This window comes from Elephas maximus, chromosome 1, assembly GCF_024166365.1.
Source record: "Elephas maximus indicus isolate mEleMax1 chromosome 1, mEleMax1 primary haplotype, whole genome shotgun sequence".
Classification (NCBI taxonomy): Eukaryota; Metazoa; Chordata; class Mammalia; order Proboscidea; family Elephantidae; genus Elephas; species Elephas maximus.
The window spans coordinates 55231036-55245906 of record NC_064819.1 but is presented as its reverse complement, the minus strand read 5'-3'; the positions used below and the strand labels follow the sequence as shown (position 1 = coordinate 55245906).

At 42.7% G+C, this 14871-nt stretch overlaps 1 protein-coding gene across 1 annotated transcript in view; it reads right to left on the bottom strand.

The window, feature by feature from the left end:
* TMEM170B (transmembrane protein 170B) overlaps window positions 1-14417 on the bottom strand; it is a 66388-nt gene extending 51971 nt beyond the window's left edge. The window contains exon 1 of the mRNA XM_049883868.1: window positions 13775-14417. Within this exon, the coding sequence (XP_049739825.1) occupies window positions 13775-14093 (319 nt within the window). The 5' untranslated portion in view covers window positions 14094-14417. The remainder of the gene's footprint in view (window positions 1-13774) is intronic.
* Window positions 14418-14871: the final 454 nt, after the last annotated feature.

The window sequence follows — 14871 nt, the reverse complement described above, 5'->3', positions numbered from 1 at the left end:
GAATCTGTGAAACATTTCATAACATGGAGGAACCTGGAAGGCATTATGCTGAGCGAAATGAGTCAGAGGCAAAAGGACAAATATTGTATAAGACCACTATTATAAGATCTTGAGAATTAGTATAAACTGAGAACACATACTTTTGTGGTTACGAGGGGGGGAGGGAGGGAGGGAGGGTGGGAGAGGGTTTTTAAAGATTAATTAGTAGATAAGAACTGCTTTAGGTGAAGGGAAGGACAATACGCAATACATGGAAGGTCAGCTCAACTGGACTGGACCAAAAGCAAAGAAGTTTCCAGGATAAACTGAATGCTTCAAAGGTCAGTGTAGCAAGGGCGGGGGTTTGGGGACCATGGTTTAAGGGGACTTCTAAGTCAAATGGCAAAATAATTCTATTATGAAAACATTCTGCATCCCACTTTGAAATGTGGCATCTGGGGTCTTAAACGCTAACAAGCGGCCATCTAAGATGCATCAATTGGTCTCAACCCACCTGGATCAAAGGAGAATGAAGAACACCAAGGTCACACGGTAACTAAGAGCCCAAGAAACAGAAAGGGCCTCATGAACCAGAGACCTACATCATCCTGAGAACAGAAGAACTAGTTGGTGCCCGGCCACAATCGATGACTGCCCTCACAGGGAGCACAACAGAGAACCCCTGAGGGAGCAGGAGATCAGTGGGATGCAGACCCCAAATTCTCACAAAAAGACCATACTTAATGGTCTGACTGAGACTAGAGGAATCCTGGCGGTCATGGTCCCCAAACCTTCTGCTGGTACAGGACAGGAACCATTCCCAAAAACAACTCATCAGACATGAAAGGGACTGGACAGCGGGTAGGAGAGAGATGCTGATGAAGAGTGAGCTAATTATATCAGGTGGACACTTGAGACTGTGTTGGCATCTCCTGTCTGGAGGGGGGATGGGAGGATAGAGAGAGTTGGAAGCTGGCAAAATTGTCACAAAAGGAGAGACTGGAAGGGCTGACTCATTAGGGGGAGAGCAAGTGGGAGTACGGAGTAAGGTATATATAAACTTATATGTGACAGTCTGACTTGATTTGTAAACGTTCACTTGAAGCTCAATAAAAGTTAATTTAAAAAAGAAAAAAAGTAATCAAGCCCTGGCAGTACTCCTGGACCATCCCACAAGTAGTTCACCTCTCCTCTAGCCCCGTCATCCCATCATCAGGTTCTTTCTCCTCTCTCTACTTCTCCTTTTGTTCTCTTCAAAATCCCATTACCTGATCCTCCCTGAATTCAACCATTTGCTGTCAAGTTGACCTCCAACTCAACTAGTTTGTTGTTGTTAGCTACCATGGATTCAGTCATGGCAACCCCATATACAATAGAACTAAACGCTACCCAGTCAAAAGAACTACTTAACCTGAAGGTTAGATTCCCTAGACCACAAAACCTAGACCACAAACAATGACTGACATTTACAACTTCGTTCATCAGTGTTTTACCACAGAAACCGGCACGACTCACAATCAAGAAATATTCCTCAAGATTAGCCCTTGAAAATGCTAGACATTGTTATTAAATATAACTCTTCTAGGTATAAAAACAGTGTTTTGTTTTTTATGTTTCTCTTACAAATGCTTCATCCTCTCACCTACTATGACCTGGATGATGCAAACTGTTAATGCACTCCGCTGCTAACTAAAAGGTTGGAGGTTCAAGTCCACCAACACGTGCCTCACATGGCCTGGTCATCTACTTCCAAAAAAAATCAGCCATTGGAAATCCTATGCTGTTGTTGGGTGCCATCAAGTCAGTTCCAACTCATAGTGACCCTATGTACAACAGAACAAAACAATGCCCAGTCCTGTGCCATCCTCACAATCATTGTTATGCATAAGGCCATTGTTGCAGCCACTGTGTCAATCCATCTCATTGAGGGTCTTTCTCTTTTTAGCTGATCCTCTACTTTACCAAGCATGATGTCCTTCTCCAGGGACTGGTCCCTCCTGACAACATGTCCAAAGTATGTGAGACAGAGTCTCGCCATCCTTGCTTCTAAGGAGCATCTGGTTGTACTTATTCCAGGGCAGATTTGTTCATTCTTCTGGCAGTCCGTGGTATATTCAATATTCTTCTCCAACACAATTCAAAGCTGTCAATTCTTCTTCGGTCTTCCTTATTCATTGTCCAGCTTTCACATGCATAGGAGGCGACCGAAAACACCATGGCTTGGGTCAGACGCACCTTAGTCTTCAAGGTGACATCTTTGCTTTTCAACACTTTACAGAGGTCTTTTGCAGCAGATCTGCCCAATGCAATGCATCGTTTGATTTCTTGACTGCTGCTTTCACGGGTGTTGACTGTGGATCCAAGTAAAATGAAGTCCTTGACAGCTTCAATCTTTTCTCCATTTATCATGACGTTGCTTATTGGTCCAGTTGTGAGGATTTTTGTTTTCTTTACGCTAAGGTGTAATCCATACTGACAGTTATACTCTGACACACACAGGGTTGCCACGAGTTGGAGCAGACTCAATGGTAACTGGTTTTGACCACCCACTATGCTGCCCTTAGCTTCCCCTTTAAAAGCCTCATTCCTTTCTCCCCATACTTACCTCTAAGACTGTGAGAGTGAGCTTCTTCATGACCCCCAATGATTCCCAACACCAGTACTCACAGCCTTGTCCCAGAGTTGGTCTATGTGACCAAAAGAATATGGCAGAAGCAATGGTATCTCATTTCCAAAACTCAGTTATAAAAGACACTATGGCTTGTTTGTCTCTGATCACTCACTCTGGGGGAGGCCATATGGTGAGCAGGCCTATGGAGAGGTCCTCATGGAGAGGAACTGAAGCCTCCCACCAACAGCCCATGGGAAAGCTTGCAAGGTGATCCTCTAGCCCCAGGTAAGTCTGCAGAGCCTGCAGTCCCAGTCTATAGTTTGATTGTAGCTTCCTGAGACCCTGAGTCAGAACCACCAGCAAAACTACACCCAGGTTCCTCACCATCAGAAACTGTGTGAGATAATGTTTCTTATTTTATGGCACTAAATATTGGGGTGATTTGTTACTCAGCATTGACATCTAGTACAGACTTACAAGTTAATACTCACTAGAATATTAATTTCTTAAAAATAGTCACCATGTACTGTTTACCTTTGTATCTCCAAGAGCACCATGTCCATTGTAGTTACTCAAATGCCTGCTGAAGGGGACTGGCACTGAGCATTTTTCAATGCCTGGCTCTACCCCTTACAGGTTATATAAACATGGTTCAGATGCTTGACCTCTCTGTGCCTCTTTGCTCAGTTCTAAAAATCAGGGTCCCTACCTCCTGGGATTATTGTGAAAATTAAATAAAAGAACACATGTTAAGTTCTTAGAACAATGCCCAGCACACAAAAAAGTTAGAGTAATGTTGTTAACTACTAAAAGTGAAATGTCTGAAAAGGAAATGTATCCCTCTACTTCCTTAGTATGAAATCATGGATATGAAATTTTTTCATGCAAAAATTTTTAAGCCAAAACAGGATTATGAAAAAGTTTAGAAAATGTGAATAATTGGTATATCAAATGAAAGGCAATAAAATATGTTAATAAATTGATTTTAATTGGTCTAGTAAACACATTTCTCAAAATTATTTGTTTTTTCACGTTCTAGGTACATGTTATGTTCAAAGATTATATTCCAAGACTATAAGCAATTTAACTCAGATTAAAGTTTTATTTCTTCCTATTCATATGAAGTTTAGTGAAAAACTTCCTTTTCTTTCTAGGCTTAGTCTATTAGCTAAGGTCAGTAGACAGAATTTTGAAGTCAAAAAGAGGCCTTTTTCAAATGCATTGCTACTGCCACTGTTTCTTCTGGAACTGATTAATTTTATTACTAAAATTATAGGTCTTTAAAAATACATAATTAGCCAATCACACCTAATACACCTGTACATGTTAAATAAGATGATAAATTACATGGTCACTTTAATTACAGGGAGTAAGAAAAGGCATGCAAAACGCATTGCACCAAACCAAATTAAAAAAAAAAAAAAAAACCCCAAGCCCGGTGCCGTAGAGTTGATTCTGACTCATAGTGACCTTACAGGATGGAGCAGAACTGGCCCATAGGGTTTTCCAGGAGCGACTGGTAGATTCAAACTGTTGACCTTTTGGTTAGCAGCCAAACTCTTAATCACCACCACCAGGGCACCTGAATTCTCAGACCTTAGCATTATAGTGCCTGGCACATAGTAGGTACTGAATATGTGTTTACTGAGTTGTACTTTTAAAAGTAATACCTAGCAATTGCATAATTTAAACATTCCACTTTGCATTGTTTCTCAGTATATCTCTTGAAGTAAATGCACTGTCAAATAGGTATGCTATAAATACGCTCATACTACCAAATAAGGTGCTTAAGCAACTTCTATAGGTAATAGTTAACATACCTCTAAAACATACAAACATCAATGAAATGCACACTTTTGTGTAAGGTACTATGCTTTCATGCATTTCATGTAATTTCTTTAACAATTTTTTTGAGAGAAATTATTTTATGAATTTGGACACTTAAAAGAGTAACTTGCTTAGATCTGACAGCTAAAAAGTGAAAGAGTACCATTTTTCAAATTATAACACATACTATTAAATCAAAAGGCATTGCTGTCATCATAATAAACTTAGAAATGAAACAGGGAACAGGAAGGAGATGATTGGCACCTGACAGTGAATGTTCAATAAATATAGCCACATAGGGTTGCAACGAGTCGGAATCCACTTGGCTTGGTTTTTGGTTTTTATTAGGATTACTCACCTGATGCTGCAATAAATTCAGCATGTTACACTCTCCAGGCTCATCTCTTAATCTGACCATTCTTAATTCCAATTTCCTCACCTGGTTCCTTTCACATAGGAGCCCTGGTGGTGCAGTGGTTAAAGTGCTCAGCTGCTAACCAAAAGGTCAGTGGTTCAAACGCACCAGCCGCTCTGTAGGAGAAGGATGTGGCAGTCTGCTTCCATAAAGATTACAGGCTTGGAAATCCCATGGGGGCAGTTCCACTTTGTCATACAGGGTTGCTATGAGCAGAATTGACTGCAAGTTAATGGGTTTTTTATTTTTCCCTGGTTCTAATTCCTTCTTCCCATCCCCACCTCCTTCATCCTTTCCCATTTAGGCTTTCCTTTACAATTCAAAGACAATGAGATGATAAATAAGTAAAAACCTAACGATGATAATTCTGATTTTTAAAAGTTACAGATGCTTCATTCTGAATAAGATAGTCAAGCTTCATAAGAAGTTAAATCCTATACCAGCACTAATTTGCTCTGTACTACAAAACAGTAAGGAATTTTCCACATATATTTAAATATATATATATATATATATATATATATATATATATATATATATATATATATATATATATATAAGAAAAAGTAAATTTTCAACTCTGGCACAAATACTGAAAAGTAGCACATATCTTTAGGGCTACATTTACAAAACATAAATACCTAGAAGTGAGCATTTGAAATTACTTCATCTGCATAAATTCACTTACTATAATAGGGCATTTGGGAAAAAGAACTTAACAGTAAGCTAGAACACAGGATGACACTGATTGAGGCATGCCTGCTTGGGAGCACAACTTAAGAAAGGTGCCTGGCTATAGTACCAGGAGGAGGTGTGAACAATTCCAAGTGTACAAAGTGGGTACTAACATTTTTGTTCTCTTTTTGCTGACGCTGAACATTAACACTAAAATGGCTTACAGTTGTAAAGTCTAAAAGGGAACTATAATAATGTGTGTATGTATATCCTAAATAGATGCAAGCAAATTTTATACATATATATACATAACATGTATACGCATGCGTCTGTGTATGAATGTGTGTGCATATATACACATCAATACCAAAGATCTTAACTGTCTTTCCAGTTTGAATTCCCAGTCTCCCCATACTTCTTACCAATACAAAGAGGGGTGCACCTGCCCATTTGCTGCTGACACAGAGAAGGGAGGAGTCTGACACCAGCCTTTACCTTTTCTCTTACCCAACACCAGCCGGCTCTGTGTTTATCCCAGGGTTAGGGAGTCTTTTTCTAACTAAAAATTCTTCTCTAAACCCTTAGCAACCAAATTTGGGTCAGAACACATAGTTGAGAGCCAAAGTAGCTAAAGAAAATAAAAGCACAGCAAAATAATATATTTAATTCTAGATAATTAAAAAAAGTCATTATCCATAAAACTGAGGGAGTATATACAACATTGACTTTAATTTCGGATTTGTGGAAGATTTAGAATATATTCAGAGAAAGAAAAACTATTTAAGAAAGAAAAGAAGCCATTTATTTCATTCAGGAAGCTGAAGAAGTGTACAATATAAATGAAGTTAATAAACAAAAAACCTGCGAATTACACACTCTGGGGAGTGACAGAGAACTGTGGCAATGGCTATTAAGTGACAGCCATCAGGCCTGCAGCTATTAATCTGCTCTGTACGAAATCCCCACACTGTCTTCCAGAAAGGAGGGGGGGAAAAAACAGCAAGATGACTTTGGTAGAATTTCTAGAACTAGATCTATAATAAACATGGATCACTAACTTTTACATAGGCAATGGCACGTCAAAACTCTAGAAAGCATCATTATTCAGTAATATCTTACATTTCCCAGTAGCTTCTAACTGCTGGGCAAATTAATTCAATTCACACTCTGGCTCACTGAGTAAAAACATACCAAGCTAATCTTAAGTACTGTAAGCTTTATCATGTACCTGATCTGCTTGGGCTAAGAAGCTATGTGGGATAGAAGAGAAAGGCACGAAACCAGGAGTCTGAAAAAGGGGGTTCTAGTCCTCCTTCAAAAGAGCCCTGGTGGTGCAGTAGTTAGCGGTTCAAACCCACCAGCCACTGCTTCCTTAAAGATTAAACTAAAAAAAAAAAAAAAAAAATGAAACCCATTGCCATAGAGTCGATTTCGACTCACAATGACCCCACAGGACAGAGTAGAACCGCCCATACGGTTTCCAAGGAGCACCTAGCGAATTTGAACTGCTGACCGCTTTAGGTTAGCAGCCATAGCTCTTAAACACCACACCTCCAGGGCTTCCCCTTAAAGACTACAGCCTTGGAAACCCTATGGGGCAGTTCTACTCTGCCCTCTAGGGCAGACTCGACTTGATGGCAACGGGTTTGTGTTTTTTTTAGTCCTGCCTCTGTCATTAAATAACCATTTGACCCCAGATACTTCAGTGACATAGTGTTATCTCAATATTTCTAAATGAAGTAGCTGAACTATATAACTTCCAGCTCTAAAACATTGAAGTGTTTAATTATTACTTTAAAAATTATTTCTATCACAATAATGCATACAGTACTTTCTAAAGGTTGATCTCTAAGATAAAAAGGTCAATACATGTTCCCACATCATCCGCAAGACAAAAAGAGAAGAATAACATCACATATATTAGTCTGTATACAGACAAAACAGAGATGAGAGCACATTTCCCTTTTATTGCATTAGCCAGATCTCCCAAAATCAGATTTCTGCAAATCCTTCACACCGTCATTACTGAAATCCAAGTCAGTCTGCTCTAACATAATGTTCCTTCCTATTACTTGTGTCATTCCCAAGTTTATTATGATGGCAAAAATGCCTTTTGACATAATAGTATGCGTTATCATAATCTGAAAAATGATCATCGCCCTTTCACTTATTAGCTATCAGATCTAAGCAAGTTACTCTTTGCTTCAATATTCAAATTTACAAAATAAACAATAATCTCTTAAAAAATTATCGTTGAGACACATGAGGAAATGCGATCACTGGCCATTGGAGAAACGTCAATCAAAACTATGTACAATGAGATACTATCTAACCCCAACATTACTGGCACTAATCAAAAAAAACAGGAAATAACAAATGTTGGAGAGGCTGCGGGGAGATCGAAATTCTTATGCACTGCTAGTGGGAGTGGAAAATGGTACAACCATTTTGGAAAACGATACAGCGCTTCCTTACAAAGCTAAAATAGAAATACCATACAATCCTGCAATCCCATTCCTAGGAATATATCCTGGAGAAATAAGAGCTGTTACATGAATAGATATATGCACACCCATGTTCACTGCAGCACTATTCACAACAGCAAAAAGATGGAAACAACCAAAGTGCCCATCGACAGATGAACGGATACACACAACATACACACAACATACACACAACAGAACACTACGAACCAATAAAGAACAATGATGAATCTATGAAGCATCTCACAACATGGAGGAACCTGGAGGGCATTATGCTGAGTGAAATAAGTCAATCACAAAAGTACAAATACTATATGAGGCTGCTATCATAAAAACTCCGGAAAAGGTTTACACAAAGAAAAGAGATAATCTTTGATGGTTATGAGGGAGCGGGGGAATGGAGAGGGAAAAAACACTAACTAGAACGATAAATAAAGTGGTAACTTTGGTGAAGGGTAAGAGAGTACACAATCCTGGGGAGGTCAGCACAACCTAACCAAGCAAGGTCATGAAAGCCTCACAGACATATCTAAACTCTCAGAGGGACCAAATTATTGGGCTAAGGGCTGTGTCTCAGGGGACATCTAGCTCAACTGGCATAACATAGTTTATAAAGAAAATGTTCTACATCCTACTTTGGTGAGTAGCATCTGGAGTCTCTGATAAAAGCTTGTGAGCGGCCATCTGAGATACTCCACTGGTCTCACCCCATCTGGAACAAGAGAGAATGAAGAAAACCAAAGACACAAGGAAAGATTAGTCCAAAGGCTAATAGACCACAGCTACCACGCCTCCATCAGACTGACTCCAGCACAGTTAGATGGTGCCGGGCTACCACCACTGACTGCTCTGACGGGGATCACAGGGATCTCTAGACAGAGCTGGAGTAAAATGTAAAACAAAACTCTAACTTACAAAAAAAGGCCAGACTTAGGGGTCTGACAGACTGGAGAAACCCCAAGAGTATGGCCCCCAGATACCCTTTTAACTCAGTACTGAAGTCACTCCTGAGGCTCACCCTTCAGCCAAAGATTAGACAGGCCCATAAAACAAAACGTAACTAAACGGGTACACCAGCCCAGGGCCAGGGAAAAGGCAGGAGGGGACAGGTAAGCTGGTAATGGTGAACCCAAAGTTGAGAAACGGAGTGTGTTGACATGTCATGGGGTTGGCAACCACTGTCACAAAACAGTATGTGTATGTATTGTTTAATGAGAAGCTAGTTTGCTCTGTAAACCATCTAAATTAATTTTTAAATTTCAAAAAAAATTATTGTTGAAAAATTAAATTAAATACATGAAAGCACAGTGCCTTGCACAAAAGTGTGCACTCCATAGGTGTTTGTATGTTTTAAAGGTATGTTAATTATTATCTACAGAAGTTGCTTAAGCACCTCATTTCGTAGCAGGAGCGTATTTATAGCATGCCTATTTGACAGCGCATTTACTTCAAGAGGAAACCCTGGTGGCGTAGCGGGTAAGTGCTACAGCTGCTAAGCAAAAGGTTTGTAGTTTGAATCCACCGGCCACTTCTTGGAAACCCTAAGGGGCAGTTCTACTCTGTCCTATAGGGTTACTATGAGTTGGAATCGACTGGACGGCAGTGGGTTTTGGTTTTGAGTTTTGGTTTACTTCAAGAGATATAACTGAAAAACGATGCAAAGTAGAATGTTTAAATTATGCAACTGTTAAATACCATTTTTAAAATTTAACTCAGTAAACATATATTCGGCACCTACTATGTGCCAGGTACTATAATATTAAGGTCTGAAAATTCAAAGATAGATTCAAACAATGGTCCCACCTTCAAGAAACCCAGAGTGTAAAGGAAACAGGGGAGAGTGCTGACACACTGCAGGGATTGCAACCATTTCACAAAACAATTTGTGTACAAATTTTTGAATGAGAAACTAACTTGTGCTGTAAACTCTTACCTAAAACACAATAAAATTAATAATAATAATAATGGGATAAATTGACACCAGTTGTCACCAGAGCTGATGCCCCCAGGAGGACAAGATATCACTTACATGGTATTCTTGCAAAAATGCTTGACAAAATCAAATCATGAGGTAACAATCAGACAAACACAAATTGAAGGATATCCTACAAAACAATGAGACTTTACTCTTGAAAATGTTAATGCCATGAAACACAAAGAAAGGAACAGAAACTTCCAAATTAAAGGCAATTAGAGAGAGACATGAGGAAACCCTAGTGGCATAGCGGTTAAGTGCTACAGCTGCTAACCAAAAGATCAGCAGTTCAAATCTACCAGGTGCTCCTTGGAAACTCTATAGGGCAGTTCTACTCTGTTCTATAGGGTCACTATGAGTTGGAATCGACTCGACAGCAATGGTTTTTTGGTTTTTTTTTTTTGTAATTTAGAGAGACATGGGAAACCCCGGTGGTGTAGTGGCTAAGAGCTATGGTTGCTTACCAAAAAATGTCGGCAGTTCGTATCTACCAGGCGCTCCTTGAACCCTGTGGGGCAGTTCTCTGTCTTACAGGGTCGCTACGAGTCAGAATCAACTCAACGGCAGTTGGTTTTGTTTTGTTTTTTTTTGGCAAGACATGCGCAGTGGTTAAGAGCTAAGGCAAACTATTGCTGGTAACCAAAAGGTGGACAGTTCAAATTCACCACTCCTTGGAAACCCTTTGAGGCAGTTCTACTCTACCCTATAGGGTCACTGAGACAGAATCTACTGATGGGCAATGGGTTTAGTTTTTTTGTTTTTTTTTTTAAAGAGAAATGACCACTGAATGCAAGGTGGGATCTTAGATTGAATCCTGTACTGGGGGAAAAAAAAGTTGCTATGAAGTACAATGTTGAGACTGTGAAATTTTAGTATAAACTGTATATTAGATATTATATTGCATCAATATTAAATTGCCTGTATTAAAAAAAAAGAGAAACTCGGAGTCTAGAACAGACAATAAAAATCATAACGTAAAACTATAATAACAAAGTACACACGAGAGGTAGCCCTGGTGATGCAGTGGTTAAAGTGCTCAGCTGAGAATTTAAAGGTCTGCAGTCCACACCCACCAGTGGCTCTGCAGGAGAAAGATGTTGCCAGTCTGCTTCCGTAAGATTTACAACCTTGGAAACCCTATGGGGTCGCTATGAGTTGGAATCAACTCGAAGGCAGAGTTTTGGGATTTTTTGAAAGAGGCCAAGAAATCAGTGTGTGGTACAAACGGTTAGTGCCTTCGGCTGCTAATTCAAAGTTTAGAGATTCAAGTCTGTCCAGACGCACTTCAGAATAAAAGTCAGGCAAAAAAAAACTGCCACTGGAAACCCCTATGGATGGTCTTAGAAGTTCCACTCTGACACACATGGGGTCTCCATGAGTCCGAATTGATTCTACTGCAGCCAGTTTAAAGGGGTCAAAAACGCAGGAGCTAAAAAACAAAACAAAACGGCCTATTAAAGCACAAAAAGCAGGTGTTCTGTGGGCAGAGACAGGTTTGAGGCCCAGGTCAGCCATTTACTAGCTATATGATCTGGGCAACTGAATTTACCTCTCTGAGCGTCTTTGTCTATAAATCGACTTTGAAGAGTTACTCTAAAACTAGAAATAACACATGTAAAGTGCCTGAGACAGTGCAGGCACTCAATAAATGGTAGCTGCCTTGTTTTAGAAGCACGGAGTTGTTTGTTTAAGAGACAGAATTCTAAGAACGGCAGCGTAGGTAGTAACTCTTGACTAATGACCATACCACACGTGCAGGAGGCCACAATGTACCAGATCCCAGTGTTACCACTTACAGACCTCCACTTTTTAGAAGTGATGTAGTTCCCAGTATGTGAAACACTCCCCTACTGGGGAAGCATTTTTCTAATCTGTTTCTTTCTGCATTTTTACCTTGACAAACAGAACTGTATATTCCTAAGACACTCGTCTTCCTATTAGAGGTTGTTTCCACATTCCTTAGTTCCACTGTCACTAATCTTTTTATATTCAGCATATCCTTTATGAAATGACAAAGTCAGGTGACCAACTGACAGAATACTAAGATTATAATGTGAGATAATTAGGACTCGACGGCACTGGGTGTTTGGGTAACCCTGGGTTGAAACTACTATTATCAACCTATTGGTTTACTTGTGGAACTGGACGTCACTATAAAGATTACACTCTTAAGAAATATATTTTAAAATACTGGTAAATCTGGCCAAAAGGTAAGTTACATTTACCCTACAGTCCCCAGAACGAATTTTCTCTAAATACCCTTTGATGAGCTAAGTCAGTCATCAACATGCACACTTACTAAATTCTTACTTTTCATTTCACTCCAAAAAACATAACTGATAAAGCATCTGAAATAGCAAACAGTAAAGTTGTAAGTAAGATACACTAGTCTATCTCTAAATTCAACTGAATCATGAAATGATCTTTATGCAATTTAGTTTTTCAGAAGTATAAAACCATGTTCCTTACCTGTAGCCATTATTTAAAGTCAGTTTGCTCCTAATTAAACCACCACAGCTTAAAAGTGAGGATACCAGGAATCAGTCTAGAATCTACATTAATTTTCCAGTTTCTATATTCAAGGAAACCAGTTTCCTTAGTCATCTTTGGATGTAATTCCAATATTTTTTTCTCTATGAACATCTCCATACCCACCCTTAAGAAAACTGAATCTGTACCGTGCCAGATTTTACAGTGTGTGTTTATCTGTCTGTCTAATGTGTATAGATTTACACCCATCTATGCTGTCAAGTATCTTTATATCTACCTATCTATACTGTCAAGACAGTATCTCTGTACTTGTAAACAGTCTTAACTCTCAACCAGTTTAACATAATGCACTTTTAAATACTAATGTTCTATAAAAATAAACTGACCTATGCATTTTTAGGAATTAAATCCGCAGGAGCAGGAACTGAGGAGTTATCAAACTGCAAACGAATCTCTCTTGTAAACACTATTTTCACAGTATTTTTCTCAATTCAGAAGTCAGAAACTATAACGTAAGCGTTCCCACATTAACAAAAGCAGAAGTTTCTTCACAAAGCAAACCTACACTGCTCACTTTTGCAACCAAAAATTGATGTTAATTACTGTAATGTAATTAAGTCCAATTCCCGAAAGCCTTAAGGAATGAAGAGAAATACACAAAATTATCAAATGTCACCGAAGCAGCAGCTTGAGGCCAGAGACAGACAAAAGACAATCAGGGTGGAGGTGGAGGACAGACCGTGAAAACTAAAATATTTAGAACACCCTAGACCTCGGCCCAGCCCCTCACTCCCTATAATCTACTTATCATCTATATCGCCAAAAAATTAATGGTTGATGCAAACTGATCACCGTGAGCAGGGCATTTAAGTCTTGCATTCACTTTCAGATGTGCCAGAGAGAAAAAGCGCTAAACCAGAAAAAATCCAAGCAGCAAGCGGCGTCGTGTGCACCGGGAGAGGGATTGAAATAATAGCTAACTGAGCTCAAGCCTCAGCACGAGCGCTACTTCGGGCGCACTCCAGGGCCAGGGCCGCCGTGCGCTCTCCCGTGCGGGGCAAGAGGCTGCGGTCCTGGGCGCTCCCCCAGCAACTCAGGAGCCTCAGAGTCGGGGAGGGGGTGACGGGCGCCGGCGCCCCCGGAACCCGAACAGAGGGGAGCCGATTAACACCCTTCTCGCCGGGACCGGGGGCCTTGCGCTCCCCAGGTCAGCACGCTTGGGGGCGGGGAGGAAGCCAGGAGCCGGTCGCCCCCTCCCTGGAGAGCAATGAGGCCAGAGGCGGCACCGCAGCCCGGTCCCCAGCCGGCCCATCAATTACCCGTGAGGTTCCTCAGCACTGTCCCGTGGGCCCAGAGGCTCAGGACCTGCTGCACCGACAGGTTGATCATAGAGTGGTCGCCCCCTTCCGCCTTCATCTTCCCTGGGGGGCGCCCGCCGCCCTCTCCTCGGGTGCCGGGCGGCGGCGGCGAGGCTCGGGGGGCGGCGGCGGGTGCGCGGCTCCTCCAGGCCGCCGCCGCCGGGGGAGGCTGCGGGGCGCCGGGCCCGGCGCTGCTGCTGCTGCTGCTGCCGCCGACGGGCCTCCGGGGGGTGCCGCTCAGCGCTTCTCCAAGGCAGCCCCCTCCCCGCCGGGGAGACATTGAGGACAGCGGACGGGGGAGGGGAGGGGTCGGCGCTCTCCCCGCGCGGCCCCCGAGCGAGGACTCGGGGCCGAGGAGGCCGCCGCCGCTGTCCCTCAGGGGCCGCGGCGCGCCGCGGGGGCCGGGCGGAGGAGCAGGCCGAGGTCAGGCCCAGAGGCTCGGGGTGATGGGCAGCCGGCAGGTGCAGCCCCTGACAAGGAGCTCATCGCCGGCGGAGGACTAGGAGCGCCGGGACGAAGACGCTGCGGCTCCGGCTGCGGCGGCACCAGCCGCTAGCTTGCCCGCCCTCCGACCGCCGACACTTGAGGAACCGCCCCCTCCACCCGCGGCCGCCGGCTGGCCTCTCGTGCGCGCGCGCGGGGCCCCACCCCCGGCGTCCCCAGCGCCCAGAGCCCGCTGCGCATGCTCACTCTCCGCCCCGCCGCCCTCGGACAACAGGCAGGCTCCACAACGCTCCTCCTCCCCCGCCCCTCGCGGTTGAGCTCGCGTGGCTGAAGGTGCCGACCGTCGTCCCGCAGTGGGGCGGAGGGAAGCGCGGGAAACGTCAGTAGCGCCACCGCCGAGCCTCGCTGCTGATTGGATGCTCCTAGGGAACCACTTCCACGCCTTCCCAACTCAGACACCGGGCACGCGCCCTGGGAGACCTGGTGCCTTTGCACTGGGCACCGCTCGCGGCGTGCGATGTGCGGTGCACGGTGCGTGGCGCTGCTGGAGGAGCAGCCCCAAGATACCGTGGGCGTGCCAAACTCCGTGGGATGGGTTCTGTGACAGGTTAGAC